General features: G+C 45.0%; 1 protein-coding gene across 6 annotated transcripts in view; it reads left to right on the plus strand.

Annotated features, from left to right (window-relative positions):
- The window catches only part of LOC149469265 (phospholipid scramblase 2-like), a 136,708-nt gene that overhangs the window by 104,314 nt on the left and 18,539 nt on the right, over window positions 1–13,855 (plus strand). For all 6 annotated transcript variants that reach the window (XM_089669540.1, XM_089669543.1, XM_089669541.1 and 3 more), the window contains one exon: window positions 6,971–7,191. In XM_089669540.1, the coding sequence (XP_089525666.1) occupies window positions 6,971–7,191 (221 nt within the window). The remainder of the gene's footprint in view (window positions 1–6,970; window positions 7,192–13,855) is intronic.

A 13,855-nucleotide genomic window follows, 5' to 3' on the forward strand; every position in this document is an offset into this window, starting at 1 on the left:
GGCAGCCTGGTATAAAGGTCATTAAAACCTTGATGTCTAGACCAGATTTGGCTATCTCTTTATCAATCATTTTACCCAATATTATATATACTTCCTATTTTTAAAAACTATTTATTTTTTTAATGCCATGCTCATGTTTATTATGCTGATATTATTCTAACAGAGTAAGTCAAATTTTTGGTTCTGTATTTAACCATGTAATCATTTTATTTTCTGTGTTGGTGATCACATGATCTGGAGCTATGCAAATAAATACGAAGTATACACAAGCAGCTCTTAGTGACAGCACAGTCTTAGTAGCACATATAGCCTCAGTTTCTAGTGCAAAAAAGGTTACGTAGACTAAGACTCTGTGGAAACTGAACGTAATTTTACATATTGCAAGTGTTTGTATGCATGCACGTATATTACACACTATGTCCCTCTTGGCAAAATTCACCCTTGTATTTCTACTGGTGACCATTGTCCTAGCAAAGGAAAGGATGAGAGAATCCAAAATTTTACAGTTGTCACCAGAAAAGGGTAAGAAGAAATTAATTTAATATCAACACCTGTTTTAGGAACAGCTGTCAAGAAGGAAGTCCCCTTACTTTGGGAGACCCCCTCTAACATTCTGATGCATCTCTGGTACAGGAAGAGCAGTGATAGTTTGCACAAAATAAAAGTTTTGGCTATACATAACCCATATACAGAAAATATCCATCTAAAATATAAACTTTGTAGATTTACTAAATCTGATGCACTCAGAATCTGGTGCAGCTGTGCATGATAGCCAATCGGCTTCTAACTTCAACCTGGTCAATTAAGCTTTGGCAATAAAACCTGGAAGCTGATTGGTTTCTGTGGAGAGTTGCACCAGAATTTGCGCTCATCGGTTTTAGTAAATAACCCTCTGTTTTATATTGAGAAGCTTTTCCAAACTTCCTGTTGCAAAATCACAGTAGAAAGTGAGGTGAAATCCTCCCCTTTTTTTTAAGCAATTGCCACCAGAACACATGTTCTCATTGGAAGATTTTCTATTAACAAGATTTTCTATTAACATGTTCTGGTGATGACCTTTAAAATGTTTTTGGTTTCCCACTTTATATTTTCTGGTGAACAATGTCACTTGGACAGAGAGAACATGACTCTGTTCAGGCCAGGATATAGCACTGCAAAGACTGCACAAAGATTTGAACCCTTCCCATTTTAAGTTTTGACTCAAAGTACACTTTTAAATGTAGCATCTCCTTTGAGTGGATGAGGGCAGGCTGTTATGTAATGGGGCACTGCCTTTGCCCTCTGTCCAAGCCTTTGCAGAGTAAGACGTTCCAATGCATGCTACAATCCTTGAAATGCAAGGGCTCATTCGCCCCAGACTGTGTGCTGGTGTCTGTATCTCCCCATCCCTCACTGACCATGCACTACAACACTGTAATGCATCGTACTGTGTGGGGTTTTTTTCCCCCTTCGTCTTTCAGGACAGCACCTTGAGAGACCTCGGCTCCTCCCCACTTGAGGAAACACCTCCACGCTAAACAAAAAGCCTATCGCTCCCCTCTGACCTCAGTTCTGGTGTTTTCTCCGGTGGGGAGACATCTCTAGGAAGCCTCTCAGGTGCTGTCAGGGGACAGCAGGACCTGAGTTTTGGAGTGGGTCCTGGAGTACTCAGTGCAGCGGGGAGTGAAGGCCGGAGAGCCGGCTGTGATCCTCCCCTGGAGTGCTGCAGGGGCAGAAGGAGTGAACCCTGGGTGACAGGGTAGAACACTGACCTGCCGGCCCCCTCCGGTGAGTTGCGGGTGCCGGGGCGGCCTCGGTGGGATCCGGAGAGGATCAGGGAGGAGTCTCGCTCCTTCCCATATTGGCTGTCAGAGGAGCACGCTGGGCTGGATGTCGGGGGATGGCAATTCTGGCAGAAGGGGCGGGGCTTCTTCCAGGGTTGCGGCTTCCAACCACGGCCCTATACACCGGGGCCGGCGGAAATGGCGGTGCGGTGCGTCGCGGGATAGAGCCTGGGGGACAGGCTACCGCGTGGACTGGCAACCACCCTCCTGTCAATGTCGGGCGCAGAGGCACCGGGACCAGGCGAGGCCTGCACCAGCCAGACCCAGGTAAGGTGACTCGGTGGAGTCCTCCCCTACCTGTAGTCCCCTAGCTCCTTGGGTGTTCTCAGGCCCTCTTGTGGTCAGAGGGTCTAGGGTGGGGGGAGGGGCCTGTCCGGGGAGAGTTAGGCCCTGCCAGGGAATGGGGGGGGGGTAGAAACAGGTGGCCCCCCCAACCGATAGCCCCGTCAACTAGTCAGAGCAGGAAACTCCCCGAGGCAGGGGAAGAGGAACCCTCCCTGGATTCCCAGTCCGAGTAGGACTCAGCAGGGTAGGGCCCCTCGGAAGATCCCAGAGGTCCCTCCCAGGTACAAATTATCCCTGGAGGAAGTGGACGACTTATTAGGGGCAATCTACGATACACTGGACATTAAGGAAGAGGTTAAACCTCTATCCTTGAACGATCAAATGTACCAGGGTATGGAGGAGCAGAAGCGTAGGGTATTCCCCGTGCACAAGGTTTTAGTTGACACCATAAGGAAGGAATGGCAGGATCCAGAGAGGAAGCCCTTCTTTTCCAAATCACTTAAACGGAGATTTCCGTTTAATGAGGACCCTTTAGCCTTATGGAACAAGAATCCTAAATTGGAAGCAGCCTTTTCCCAGATGGCCAGGAAAATGGATCTGGCCCTTGAGGATATGGGGGTTTTGCCAGACCTATTGGACAGGAGAGCTGAATCCCTCCTTTAAAAAGGCATAGGATTCAACCCTGTCGAATTTTAAAACCAGCCATGGCCACGACTGTAGTAGCCAGAAACATGGAGTACTGGCTGACACAGTTACAAGCTCACATTGTGGCCGATTCCCCTAAAGACAAAATCCTTGCATCATTTGAGACATTGCTGCAGGGAGTGGGGTACATCGCGGATGCATCCGCAGAGTTGGTGAGATTGGGGGCTAGGTCAGCGGCTCTAACCAACTCAGCCCATAGGGCCCTGTGGCTTAAGACATAGCAGGGGGACATCACGTCTAAAATAAAGTGGCATCCCCTTTTCAGGAGATCTCCTGTTCGGGCCGGGATTAGAATCGGTGTTGGACCGTACGGCAGACAGAAAAAAGTCCTTCCCCCTGAAGCGAAAGTTACAGGATCTAGGGGCTAGGAGATTTCGTCCCCCAAAGAGACAAAGCCCTAGGGTGGAAGGACAGAGGAGGACTTGAGGGCAGAGAGGGAGGGGCAAGGGAGGGACGATCTTTCGTCCTCCTGAACAGCCCCAGAAGCCACGGTGACTCTGTTCCCCCGGTGGGAGGAAGATTGGCAGCCTTCCTCCCACAGTGGGAAGCTGAGGTCTCCAGCCCTTTTTATTTTGGACATCCTAAGAAGGGGTTACCAACTGGAATTCTCGAGACCACCGCTGAAAAGATTAATAACGAGTCTGCCCAGGTGTCCTCAGAGGGCCTCAGCCTTGCTAGCCTCGCTTCAGGATTTGGAGGCACAGAAAGAAAGTGGTGGTACGAGTTCCAGAAGCAGAAGTGGGGAAGGGGTTCTATTTCCACGTGTTTGTGGTTCAGAAACCATCGGGGGCCTACAGATTAATTTTGAATCTGAGACCCCTAAACGAGTCCATACGTTACAAACGATTCCGGATGGCCTCGATCTTTACGATCAGAGCCCTCCTTCCACCAGGGGCATTCCTGGCCTCCATCGACTTAAAGGATGCATATCTGCACGTGCCTATTGCAGAGGCATTCCAGCTTTTCCCCAGGTTGGCAGTTCAGAGCACAGCAGGAACACACCATCTAGAGTTCCGGGCCTTGCCGTTTGGACTCTCCTCCTCACCAAGAATTTTCACAAAGGTCCTGTCGGAAGCGTTAGTTCCTATTCGGCTGAAGGGAATTGCAGTAGTGGCCTATCTGGACGACCTGATTCTGTTTGCGGGCTCGGAAATCTAACTTGCGCTGGACGTGGCAGTGGTGAGGAGACACTTGGAGAGACTGGGTTGGCTGCTGAACTTGGACAAATCCTGCCTAGTTCCTTCCCAAAGAATGACCTATTTAGGGTACATTCTGGATTCCACGGGGCAGAAAACCATGCTAACCTCAGAAAAGCTTGCCAAGCTAGACTGGGGATCAGGCTGTTTTTTGGGAAGCCACGGCATAACCGTGAGGCAGGCTATGCCGGTGTTGGGACTGTTAACTTCATCCATCCCGGCAGTTCAGTGGGCAGGGCTGCATCTTCGTCCCCTTCAACTTTTCATTCTGAGAGTCTGGGACAGGCAGGTATGGTCCTTAGATACCCGAATTCTTATTCCCTCCAGAGTAAAGAGATCCCTGTGGTGGTGGAGAAGACAGCCAATGGGACTCAGGGGCTGTTATGGTGTTTCCCGGTGGTCAAGGAGATCACGATGGATGCCAGCGCCCAAGGTTGGGGGGCCCACCTTAAGGACTCGGTAGTTCAGGGAGAGTGGTCTCCAGTAGAAAAGGGGGAATCCTCAAACTGGAGGGAGTTAAGAGCAATATTGGAAGCACTCCGCTCCTTCCAGAGCATGATCAGGGGCCAGCATGTCCGCGTCCTGCCGGACAATGCAACAGCAGTAGCCTACATAAACAGACAAGGAGTAACAAGGAGCAGGTCTCTCTGGACCCTGGCAGCAGTGGTTCTGTCTTGGGTGGAAAGAAATCTTGCCTCCTTATCAGCCATCCACCTGAAAGGGGAATTGAATCGGGTAGCTGACTTTCTGAGCAGAAGACAACTCAGAGAGTTGGCATGGGTCCTAAATAGAGAGGTGTACCAGGCCATTGTAAAGAAGTGGGGATCCCCAGACATAGACCTCTTCGTGTCAGGGAGGAACAACAAGGTCCTGAGATTCTTTTCCTTAAACCGGTGGGACGGGGCGCGGGCAGTAGATGCGTTGGGACAGAGGTGGGATTTTCCTCTGTGCTACGCCTTCCCCCCGGTCGCCTTACTGTCAGTGGTACTGAGGAATTTCAGGTCGGAGAGAAGTTCTCTCATCCTGATTGCTCCGTATTGGCCCCGAAGTGCGTGGTTCTCAACATTGAGGGCCTTAGCCACGCGGCCGCCCTGGGTATTGCCTCTGCAGAAAGATTTACTGTCGCAGGGCCGGGTCCTATGTGCAGGGTAGAGAGACTGAAAGTGACGGCTTGGTTTCTGAGCAGCAACTCCTGTTAGCAAAGGGGCTCTCAGCCAGGCTGGTGGCTACGCTCCTGGCTAGCAGAAAAACAGAAACCCAAGCCATTTACAGGAAGGTTTGGAGTCGCTTTAGAGAATGGTGCTACAGAGCCTCAGTGGATACCCATAGCCTAGTGTCAGTCCTGGAATTCCTGCAGGCGGGGGTCGATAAGGGGCTTGCGATCAGCACACTCAAAAGCCATATTTCGGGCCTTAGTGTGTTTCTGGAAACCCCTTTAGCTAAGGAGGGGCTGGTAATCACGTTCTTTAGAGCACTGACAAGACAGAGACCTCCTGGGATCTCACACTTAAAACCGTTTTTTTGGTGGCGGTCACCACAGCAAGGAGGGTGTGTGAACTGGAAGCCCTATCGGTCAGGACACCTTACTTGCAAATTTTTCCGCATAGGGTGGTGTTCAGAACGGACCCATCCTTCGTTACGAAGGTGGCCCAAAAGTTTCAGAGGGAACAGGATATAGTTTTTGCCCTCATTTTTTCCTAACCCGGTAGGGGAAAGTCAGGAGAAATTTCATTTGTTAGATGTAAGAATGTGTGTGCTACTTTACCTAGAGAGGACTAAAGAATTTCGAAGCACAGAATCATTTTTTTATTTCCTTTGCGGGGGTGAGAAAAGGGAAAAGAGCCTCCAGGCGAACAGTATCTAGATGGTTAAAACTAGCAATTGAACAAGCATACCGCGCCGAAAGTCTAGAGGTCCCGAAGGGAATCGGGGCGCATTCCACACGGGCCATAGCGACAACTCAGGCTGAACTGGCAGGAGCCTCCCTGGAACAGATTTGTAGGGCAGCAACCTAGTCCAGTCACGGGACGTTTGTAAAACATTACAGACTTTACCTGGTCTCGGTGCAGGAGCAGGCCTTCGGACGTAAGGTACTGCAAGCGGTCAGCCCGCCCGAGGGGTAAGTACTCGCTTATCCTCTCAAGGTGCTGCCCTGAAAGACGAAGGGGGAAAATCAAGTTACACTTACAGTAACGCCTTTTTCCAGTAGTCTTTCAGGACAGCACCTGTTACCCACCCTTTGTTGCAGAATATTGTATAAGATGTCTTATAGTTGTCCTGTTGTCTCATATTATGTCTCCCCAGGTGACCGGAGGTACGTTGTCAAGAACTGAGTTTGGAGGGGAATGATAGGCTCTTTGTTTAGGGTGGAGGTGTTTTCTTAAGTTGGGAGGAGCCGAGGTCTCTCGGTGCTGTCCTGAAAGACTACTGGAAAAGGCGTTACCGTAAGTGTAACTTGATTTTTTTTTTTTTTTTTTTTTTTTTACTTTATTGCAGTGTTACAAAAGTACACATCATGTGGTGCCACACTATGCTGGAGAAAAGTTATGGCATGCTTCGTACAATTTAAGGTTCCTAACTCCTATTCATACATACACATAGTAGGGCCAATTTAGACAGGAGCCAAGTAACCTACCAGCATGTCTTTGGAGTGTGGGAGGAAACCGGAGTACCCGGAGGAAACCCACGCAGTCACAGAGAGAACATGCAAAATCCAGGCAGGTGGTGCCGCGGTTGGAATTCGAACCAACGACCCTAGTGCTTCCGGGCGGAAGTGCTAACCATTTAGCCACAGTACTGCCCATTTGGTTTCTATGTGACCTTGTACTGGGCCTAACAGATATGGTAAAAATGGAACTCTAAGGCGGTGGTTAACACCATATCACTTTTATTAGTTCAGGATCTGATTTTTTGAATTTTATTTCAGATATTTAACAAAACCTCTTTAAACCTTATTTTCAGCTTTGACTGGTTATGAATCCAACAACAAATATGAAATAAAGAACAGCATGGGGCAGAGAGTGTACTTTGCTGCAGAAGAAAATGATGTGTGTAATCGGAATTGCTGTGGAGCTTCCCGGTCTTTTGTCATAACCATTGTTGATAACTCTGGTCGTGAAATAATTCGATTGTCCAGACCATGCAGATGTTCCTCTTGCTGTTTCCCTTGCTGTCTGCAGAAGGTAAGAGAAAATGCATCAAATCCTGTTTTTATTTATAAAGGGCTATGGTGTGACTTACTGGTAGGCTCACCCCCAGAGCTGTGACTGCACTGTCCCAGTTCCAGGCCACTGTATTCAATTGGGAGTAAGTAGGATGGTATTTATGTCTGTATGTACAGTTGTGTTCAAAATAATAGCAGTCAGACATCACTAACCTGATCAATCACTGTTTTTGGTAGAAATGATATTTCTACATGGCAAATAATTTACTAGCAGGTGTAGTAGAGTAATAGAAATCTAACAGACCCAACAGTCATGACATGCATGCTGCTGATTCTGTGTAATTGAATCACTAATTGAAAGGGGCGTGTTCAAAATAGTGTGGAGTTCGATTAGTGAGGTCATTCATTCTTTGAAAAACAGGTGGCAATTATTGCCCTTATTTAAGGAAGGAAGGCAGCAAATGTTGTACAAGCTGGTTACAGTACATTTTCTCTCTGAAATTCTGAGGAAAATGGATTGTTCCAGACATTGTTCAGAAGAACAGCGTACCTTGATTAAAAAGTTGATTGGAGAGGAGAAAACATATAAAGAAGTGCAGAAAATGATAGGCTGCTCAGCTAAAATGATCGCAAATGCTTTAAAATGGCAACCAAAACCTGAAAGACGTGGAAAAAAGCGAAAAACTACCATTCGAATGGATAGAAGAATAGCCAAAATGGCAAGGACTCAGCCAACAATCAGCTCCAGGAAGATCAAAGAAGGTCTAAAGTTACCTGTGAGTACTGTTACAATTAGAAGACGCCTATGTGAAGCCAAGCTATCTGCAAGAAGCCCCCGCAAAGTCCCACTGTTGAAAAAAAGACGTGCTGAAGAGGTTACAATTTGCCAAAGAGCACATTGACTGGCCTAAAGAGAAATGGCGCAACATTTTGTGGACTGATGAAAGTAAGATTGTTCTTTTTGGGTCTAGTGGCCGGAGACAATTTGTCAGACGTCCCCCAAACACTGAATTCAAGCCACAGTACACTGTGAAGACAGTGAAGCATGGTTGCGCAAGCATCATGATATGGGGATGTTTCTCATACTACGGTGTTGGGCCTATTTATCGCATACCAGTGATCATGGATCAGTTTGAATACATCAGAATACTTGAAGAGGTTATGCTGAAGAGGAAATGCCCTTGAAATGGGTGTTCCAACAAGACAACGACCCCAAACACACCAGTATATGTGCAACATCTTGGTTCCAGACCAACAAGATTGACGTTATGGAGTGGGCAGCCCAATCCCCGGATCTTAATCCAATAGAAAACTTGTGGGGTGACATCAAAAATGCAGTTTCTGAGGCAAAACCAAGAAATAGAGAAGAACTGTGGAATGTAGTCCAATCAGTCCAATGAACAGTCTAATATTCACTTTTCTTCAATTTTCTTTTTTTTTTAGAGGAACACAAATTTGATATATTTTTCTTCATGTTTTGATTTGGAATAGAATGTGTAGTGTTCCCAATGCATTTGTGTGTATGGAAATAAAAGCTATTAGATGGATTTTGAGCTTTATTCACTTTTTTCAACACACTGCTATTATTTTGAACACAACTGTTTTATCCTTTCACACTGGTGTTCCCCTTTTTCTTATTTTTTTTTTTTTTTCTCTCTTCAGTTCAGTCACTTTTTTCAAAGAAAAATTTACATCCTGATTTTCATCTGTTTTTTGATCTGTTTACATCCATTTTTTTTTTTTTTTTTAATCCGTTGATGTCCATTTTCATCTGCTTTTCGTCTGCTCTGGGTCTTTTTGCGGGAAAAAAAACTGGGATATCTTCCGGTTTTTTGTTACTTTTTATTTAAAGAAAAAAAAAAAATTTTGTAGTATAGTGTCTCATAGAAATTGTTCATTCTGAAAGGAAAGTAAAAGGTTTTCTGACAAATCTGTTGGGGTGTACTCATTTATGCTGAGCACTGTATGGGTCCCTTCACATGGGCGTTCTGTATGGCCATTTTTCATCTGTCAGTTTACGGATGAAAAACGGACCCCCATATATTTCTATGGACTTGCAGATGTTAAGGGATGCAGACATTATTGGATGTAAAATTATGTTCATCCGTTTACATCCGCAAGCCCATAGAAATATATGGGGGTCCATTTTTCATCCGTAAACTGACAGATGAAAAACAGCCATAAAGAACGCCCATGTGAAGGGACCCATACAGCGCTCAGCATAAATGGGTACACCCGAACAGATTTGTCAGAAAACGTTTTACTTTCCTTTCAGAATCAACATTTTCTATGGGACACTATACTACAAAATACTCCCACAAATGCAGGCCAATGACTGCAAACAAGATTTGTTAATTTGTGCGCACACACAGAATTTTTCCTAACATTTCATTCAAGACCATGTTGCAAAATTGAATACACCCCAATGAAAGTCTTAGGAGCAAAGCTAAATTTTAGACAACAAAATCCTAATTTAACAAGAATTCAACTACAGTTGAGTCTAATTATTGATTAAACAGGTGTCCAGCAGACAGTTGATTATAAAATTGCATTGCTTAACAAAGAAAACCCCTTCCAATTTCATGCTGTCAACAATAGCACCACATGGAAGAGAAGTGTCACAAGGCCTGAGAAAGAAAATAATTTCTTTTACATAAGAAAGGTGAAGTCTACAAGAAGATCAGCAAAGCTTTACTTATTAGTCAGAATACTGTAGCAATACTGGTAGGAAAATGTAATAAAGATGGAAGTGCAACCATCTCACAGACATCCAGGCCGTCCATGGAAGTTACCACCTCTACAGGAGCATCTTCTGATGAGAAGGGTTGAATAAAATCGCCATGCAAGTTCACTGCAGTTGGCTAAAGTAGAAAGCCAAACTGGGGTGACACAATACATCATACACTGGAGAGGAGTGGCATGCACGGGTTTTGTCCACGAAGGAAGCCACTCCTAAAGCTCATGCACCAAAACTCCCGCCTAGAATTTGCCAGTGCCCATGCTGAAAGACTACTGGTACTCTGGAATGATGAGACCAAGATAAATGTTTTTGGAACTGATGGCTTCAGAACTGTATAATCACAATGGTGAGGAGTACAAAGAAAAATGCATGGTGCCTGCAGTGAAACATGGTGGTGGCAGTGTCCTGTGGGGCTGCATGAGTGCTGCTGGTTTCAGGGAGCTGCATTTCATTGATGGCATCATGAATTCATAGATGTACTGCTCTATATTGAAAGAGAAGTTGCTACCATCACTCCGTGCTCTTGGTCGTTGTGCACTTTCCCAACATGACAATGATCCAAAACACACATCTAAGGCCACTGTTGCATTTCTGAAGAACAGGGTGAAAGTGATTCAGTGGCTAAGTATATCTTCTGATCTGAACCCAATCAAATACATTGTTGTGCACCAGGAGGAACCCAGAACCCACTGCACCAGCGTAGGGTTTGACAATGAGTCCAAGGATTTCATACCAGTAGCTATTGGCAGTCAGGGTGCCTTTGTCTAGCCTGTAGAGGTCTGTGCGTCCCTCCATGGATATGCCTCCCCAGACCATCACTGACCCACCAACAAAACGGTCATGCTGAACTATGTTATAGGCAGCATGACGTTCTCTACGGCTTCTCCAGACGTCTGTCGCATTTTGCTCAGGGTGAGCCTGCTCTCATCTGTGAAAAGCACAGGGTGCCAGTGGTGGACCTGCCAATTCTGATGTTCAATGGCAAATGCCAATTGAGCTCTATGGTACCGGGCAGTGCACACAGGGCCCACTAGAGGACCTTGTGCCCTCAGGCCACCCTCCATGAAGTGTTTCTGATTGTTTGGTCAGAGACAGTCACACCAGTGGCCTGCTGGAGGTCATTTTGTAGGGCTCTGGCAGTGCTCATCCTGTTACTCCTTGCACGAAGGAGCAGATACCAGTCCTGCTGATGGGTTAAGGACCTTCTACGGCCCTGTTCAGCTCTCCTAGAGTAACTGCCTATCTCCTGGAATCTCCTCCATGCTCTTGAAACTGTGTTGGGAGACACAGCAAACCTTCTGGCAATGACACATACTGATATGTCATCCTGGAGGAGTTAAACTGCCTGTGCAACCTCTGTAGGGTCCAGGTACCGCCTCATGCTACCAGTAGTGACACTGACCCTAGCCAAATGTAAAACTAGTGAAAAACAGTCAGGATGAGTAGGGAAAAAAATGTCAGTGTCCTCCACCTGTAAAATCATTTCTGTTTTGGGGGTTGTCTCATTGTTGCCCATCCAGTGCATCTGTTGTTAATTTCAATAACACCAAAGCAGCTGAAACTGATTAACAACCCCCTCTGCTACTTAGCTGACCAGATCAAAATCCCAGTCCCAGGAGTTTAATTGACTTGATGCTATACTCTGATTAAAAAGTGTTCCTTTCGGGTTTTTTTGAGCAGTGGTATACAGTGGATATAAAAAGTCTACACACCCCTGTTAAAATGTCCAGGTTTCTGTGATGTAAAAAATGAGACAAAAATAAATTTCAGAACGTTTTCCACTTTTTTGTTACCTATAAATTGTACAACTCAATTGAAAAACAAACTGAAATCTTTTAAGGGGGGAAGTAAACCTAAAAAAACTAAAAATATTGTGGTTGCAGAAGTGTGCACACACTTATAACTGGGGATGTAGCTGTGTTCAGAATTAAGCAATCACATTCAAAATCATGTTAAAATAGGAGTCAGTACACACCTGCCATCATTTTAACGTGCCTCTGATTAACCCCAAATAAAGTTCAGCTGTTCTAGTAGGTCTTTCCTGACATTTTCTTAGTCACATCATACAGCAAAAGCCATGATGCGCAGAGAGCTTCCAAAGCATCAGAGGGATCTCATTGTTTAAAAGGTATCAGTCAGGAGAAGGGTACAAAAGAATTTCCAAGGTATTAGATATACCATGGAACACAGTGAATACAGTCATCATCAAATGGAGAAAATATGGTGCAACTGTGACATTACCAAGAACTGGACATCCCTCCAAGATTGATGAAAAGACGAGAAATCTGGTCTGTGAGGCTGCAAGATGCCTACAGCAACATTTAAAGGAGCTGCAGGAATATCTGGAAAGTACTGGCTGTGTGGTACATGTGACAAGAATCTCCCATATTCTTCATATATCTGGGCTATGGGATACAGTGGCAAAACAGAAGCCTTTTCTTACGAAGAAAAACATCCAAGCCTGGATACATTTTGTTAAAACACATCTGAAGTCTCCCAAATGCATGTGGGAAAATGTGTTTATGGTCTGCTGAAACCAAGGTTGAACTTTTTGGCCATAATTCCAAAAGATATGTTTGGCGCAAAAACACTGCACATCACCAAAAGAACAATATACCCACAGTGAAGCATGGTGGTGGTAGCATCATGCTTTGGGGCTTTTTTTTTTCTTTAGCTGGAACTGGGGCCTTAGTCAAGGTAGAGGGAATTATGAACAGTACCAAATACCAGTCAATATTTGCACAAAACATTAATGCTTCTAGAAAGCTGAACATTAAGAGGAATCTTTCAACACGATGACCCTAAGGCCCTGATTCACTAAGATGTGAGTGTACTAGCAGAGACTGACCATTCAGGCAGACTCCGGTCAATCAATCAGTCGTCTGACCAGCGTCTAGCAAGCTCATTGACGAGCGTCTACTGACTACTTTGCTATCACTAAATGTGGTATCCCGTCTGGCACATTTTTAGATGCAATACCGGATATGTTCGCTAGATGGCGCACAAGCGCGGGCTTTATTAATATTGGCGTTTTTATGATGGCAAAAGAGAAAATTCTTAGAATGTATTAAATAGTACACCTGTATTAGAATTTTCTATTTTCTTCTTTCTTTTTTTTTGCTGTGTCTCCAAAATGATCAGGAAACTAATGCATTTACTAATGAATGTCATACATTCTGTATTCAAATGTTAAACATTTTCACACTTATATCTCAAATAATTTATATACTTCTAATTTCCCAATATAATTATATATCTTCATTCTCTTTAATCACGTAACTATTCTATGTTAAAGACAAGTGCAGCGCTATAAATGCATGTGATCAATAATGAACGCATGTAAAAACCAAAAAGTGCAAAGAATTGCAACAATGATGTAATATTGTAAATGGTGCTAAAATAAGTTCCTAGAATCATTCCTGAATAATGGAATGTCCTTCGTGTGAGAGTACCAACTCAGAGAGTGCCTATGAATGGCACGTGTGGTCTCCCCGTGATGGACAGTAGTGCATGAACTCGTGAAAGGTAAACCACCCTTGGGACTGGTCTACACTCACCAGAACAAAAGTATTAATGTGCATGGGTTATACACATCACACATCTGGGGGTGCAGCGGTATGCTGGCAGTTATGGGTTAGTCATCCAGCTCAATCCATCCATCAGGGTGGGTGCCCAAATGGTCCTGGGGAGGAATTAGCTCAGCCACAGGAGCCAGAAAGGTGCTCAATAGTGTAGTACACTGTCACAGGGGTGGATGACCTTTCACGAGTTCATGCACTACTGTTCGTGGTTATATTTATCTTGTGTAATACCATTTTACTAGTCTATATCAGTGACCAGCTCGCTCTATCATTTTTAAACAATGTAACTATTCTACATTATAGCTCAAACTGTGTCTCCCACAGTGGTTTAGTGGTTAGAGCTCAGAACTTACAGCACTTGG

Source organism: Staurois parvus, unplaced genomic scaffold (assembly GCF_062004578.1).
Source record: "Staurois parvus isolate SC_StPar_1 unplaced genomic scaffold, SC_StPar_1.0 ptg000078l, whole genome shotgun sequence".
Taxonomy (NCBI): domain Eukaryota; kingdom Metazoa; phylum Chordata; class Amphibia; order Anura; family Ranidae; genus Staurois; species Staurois parvus.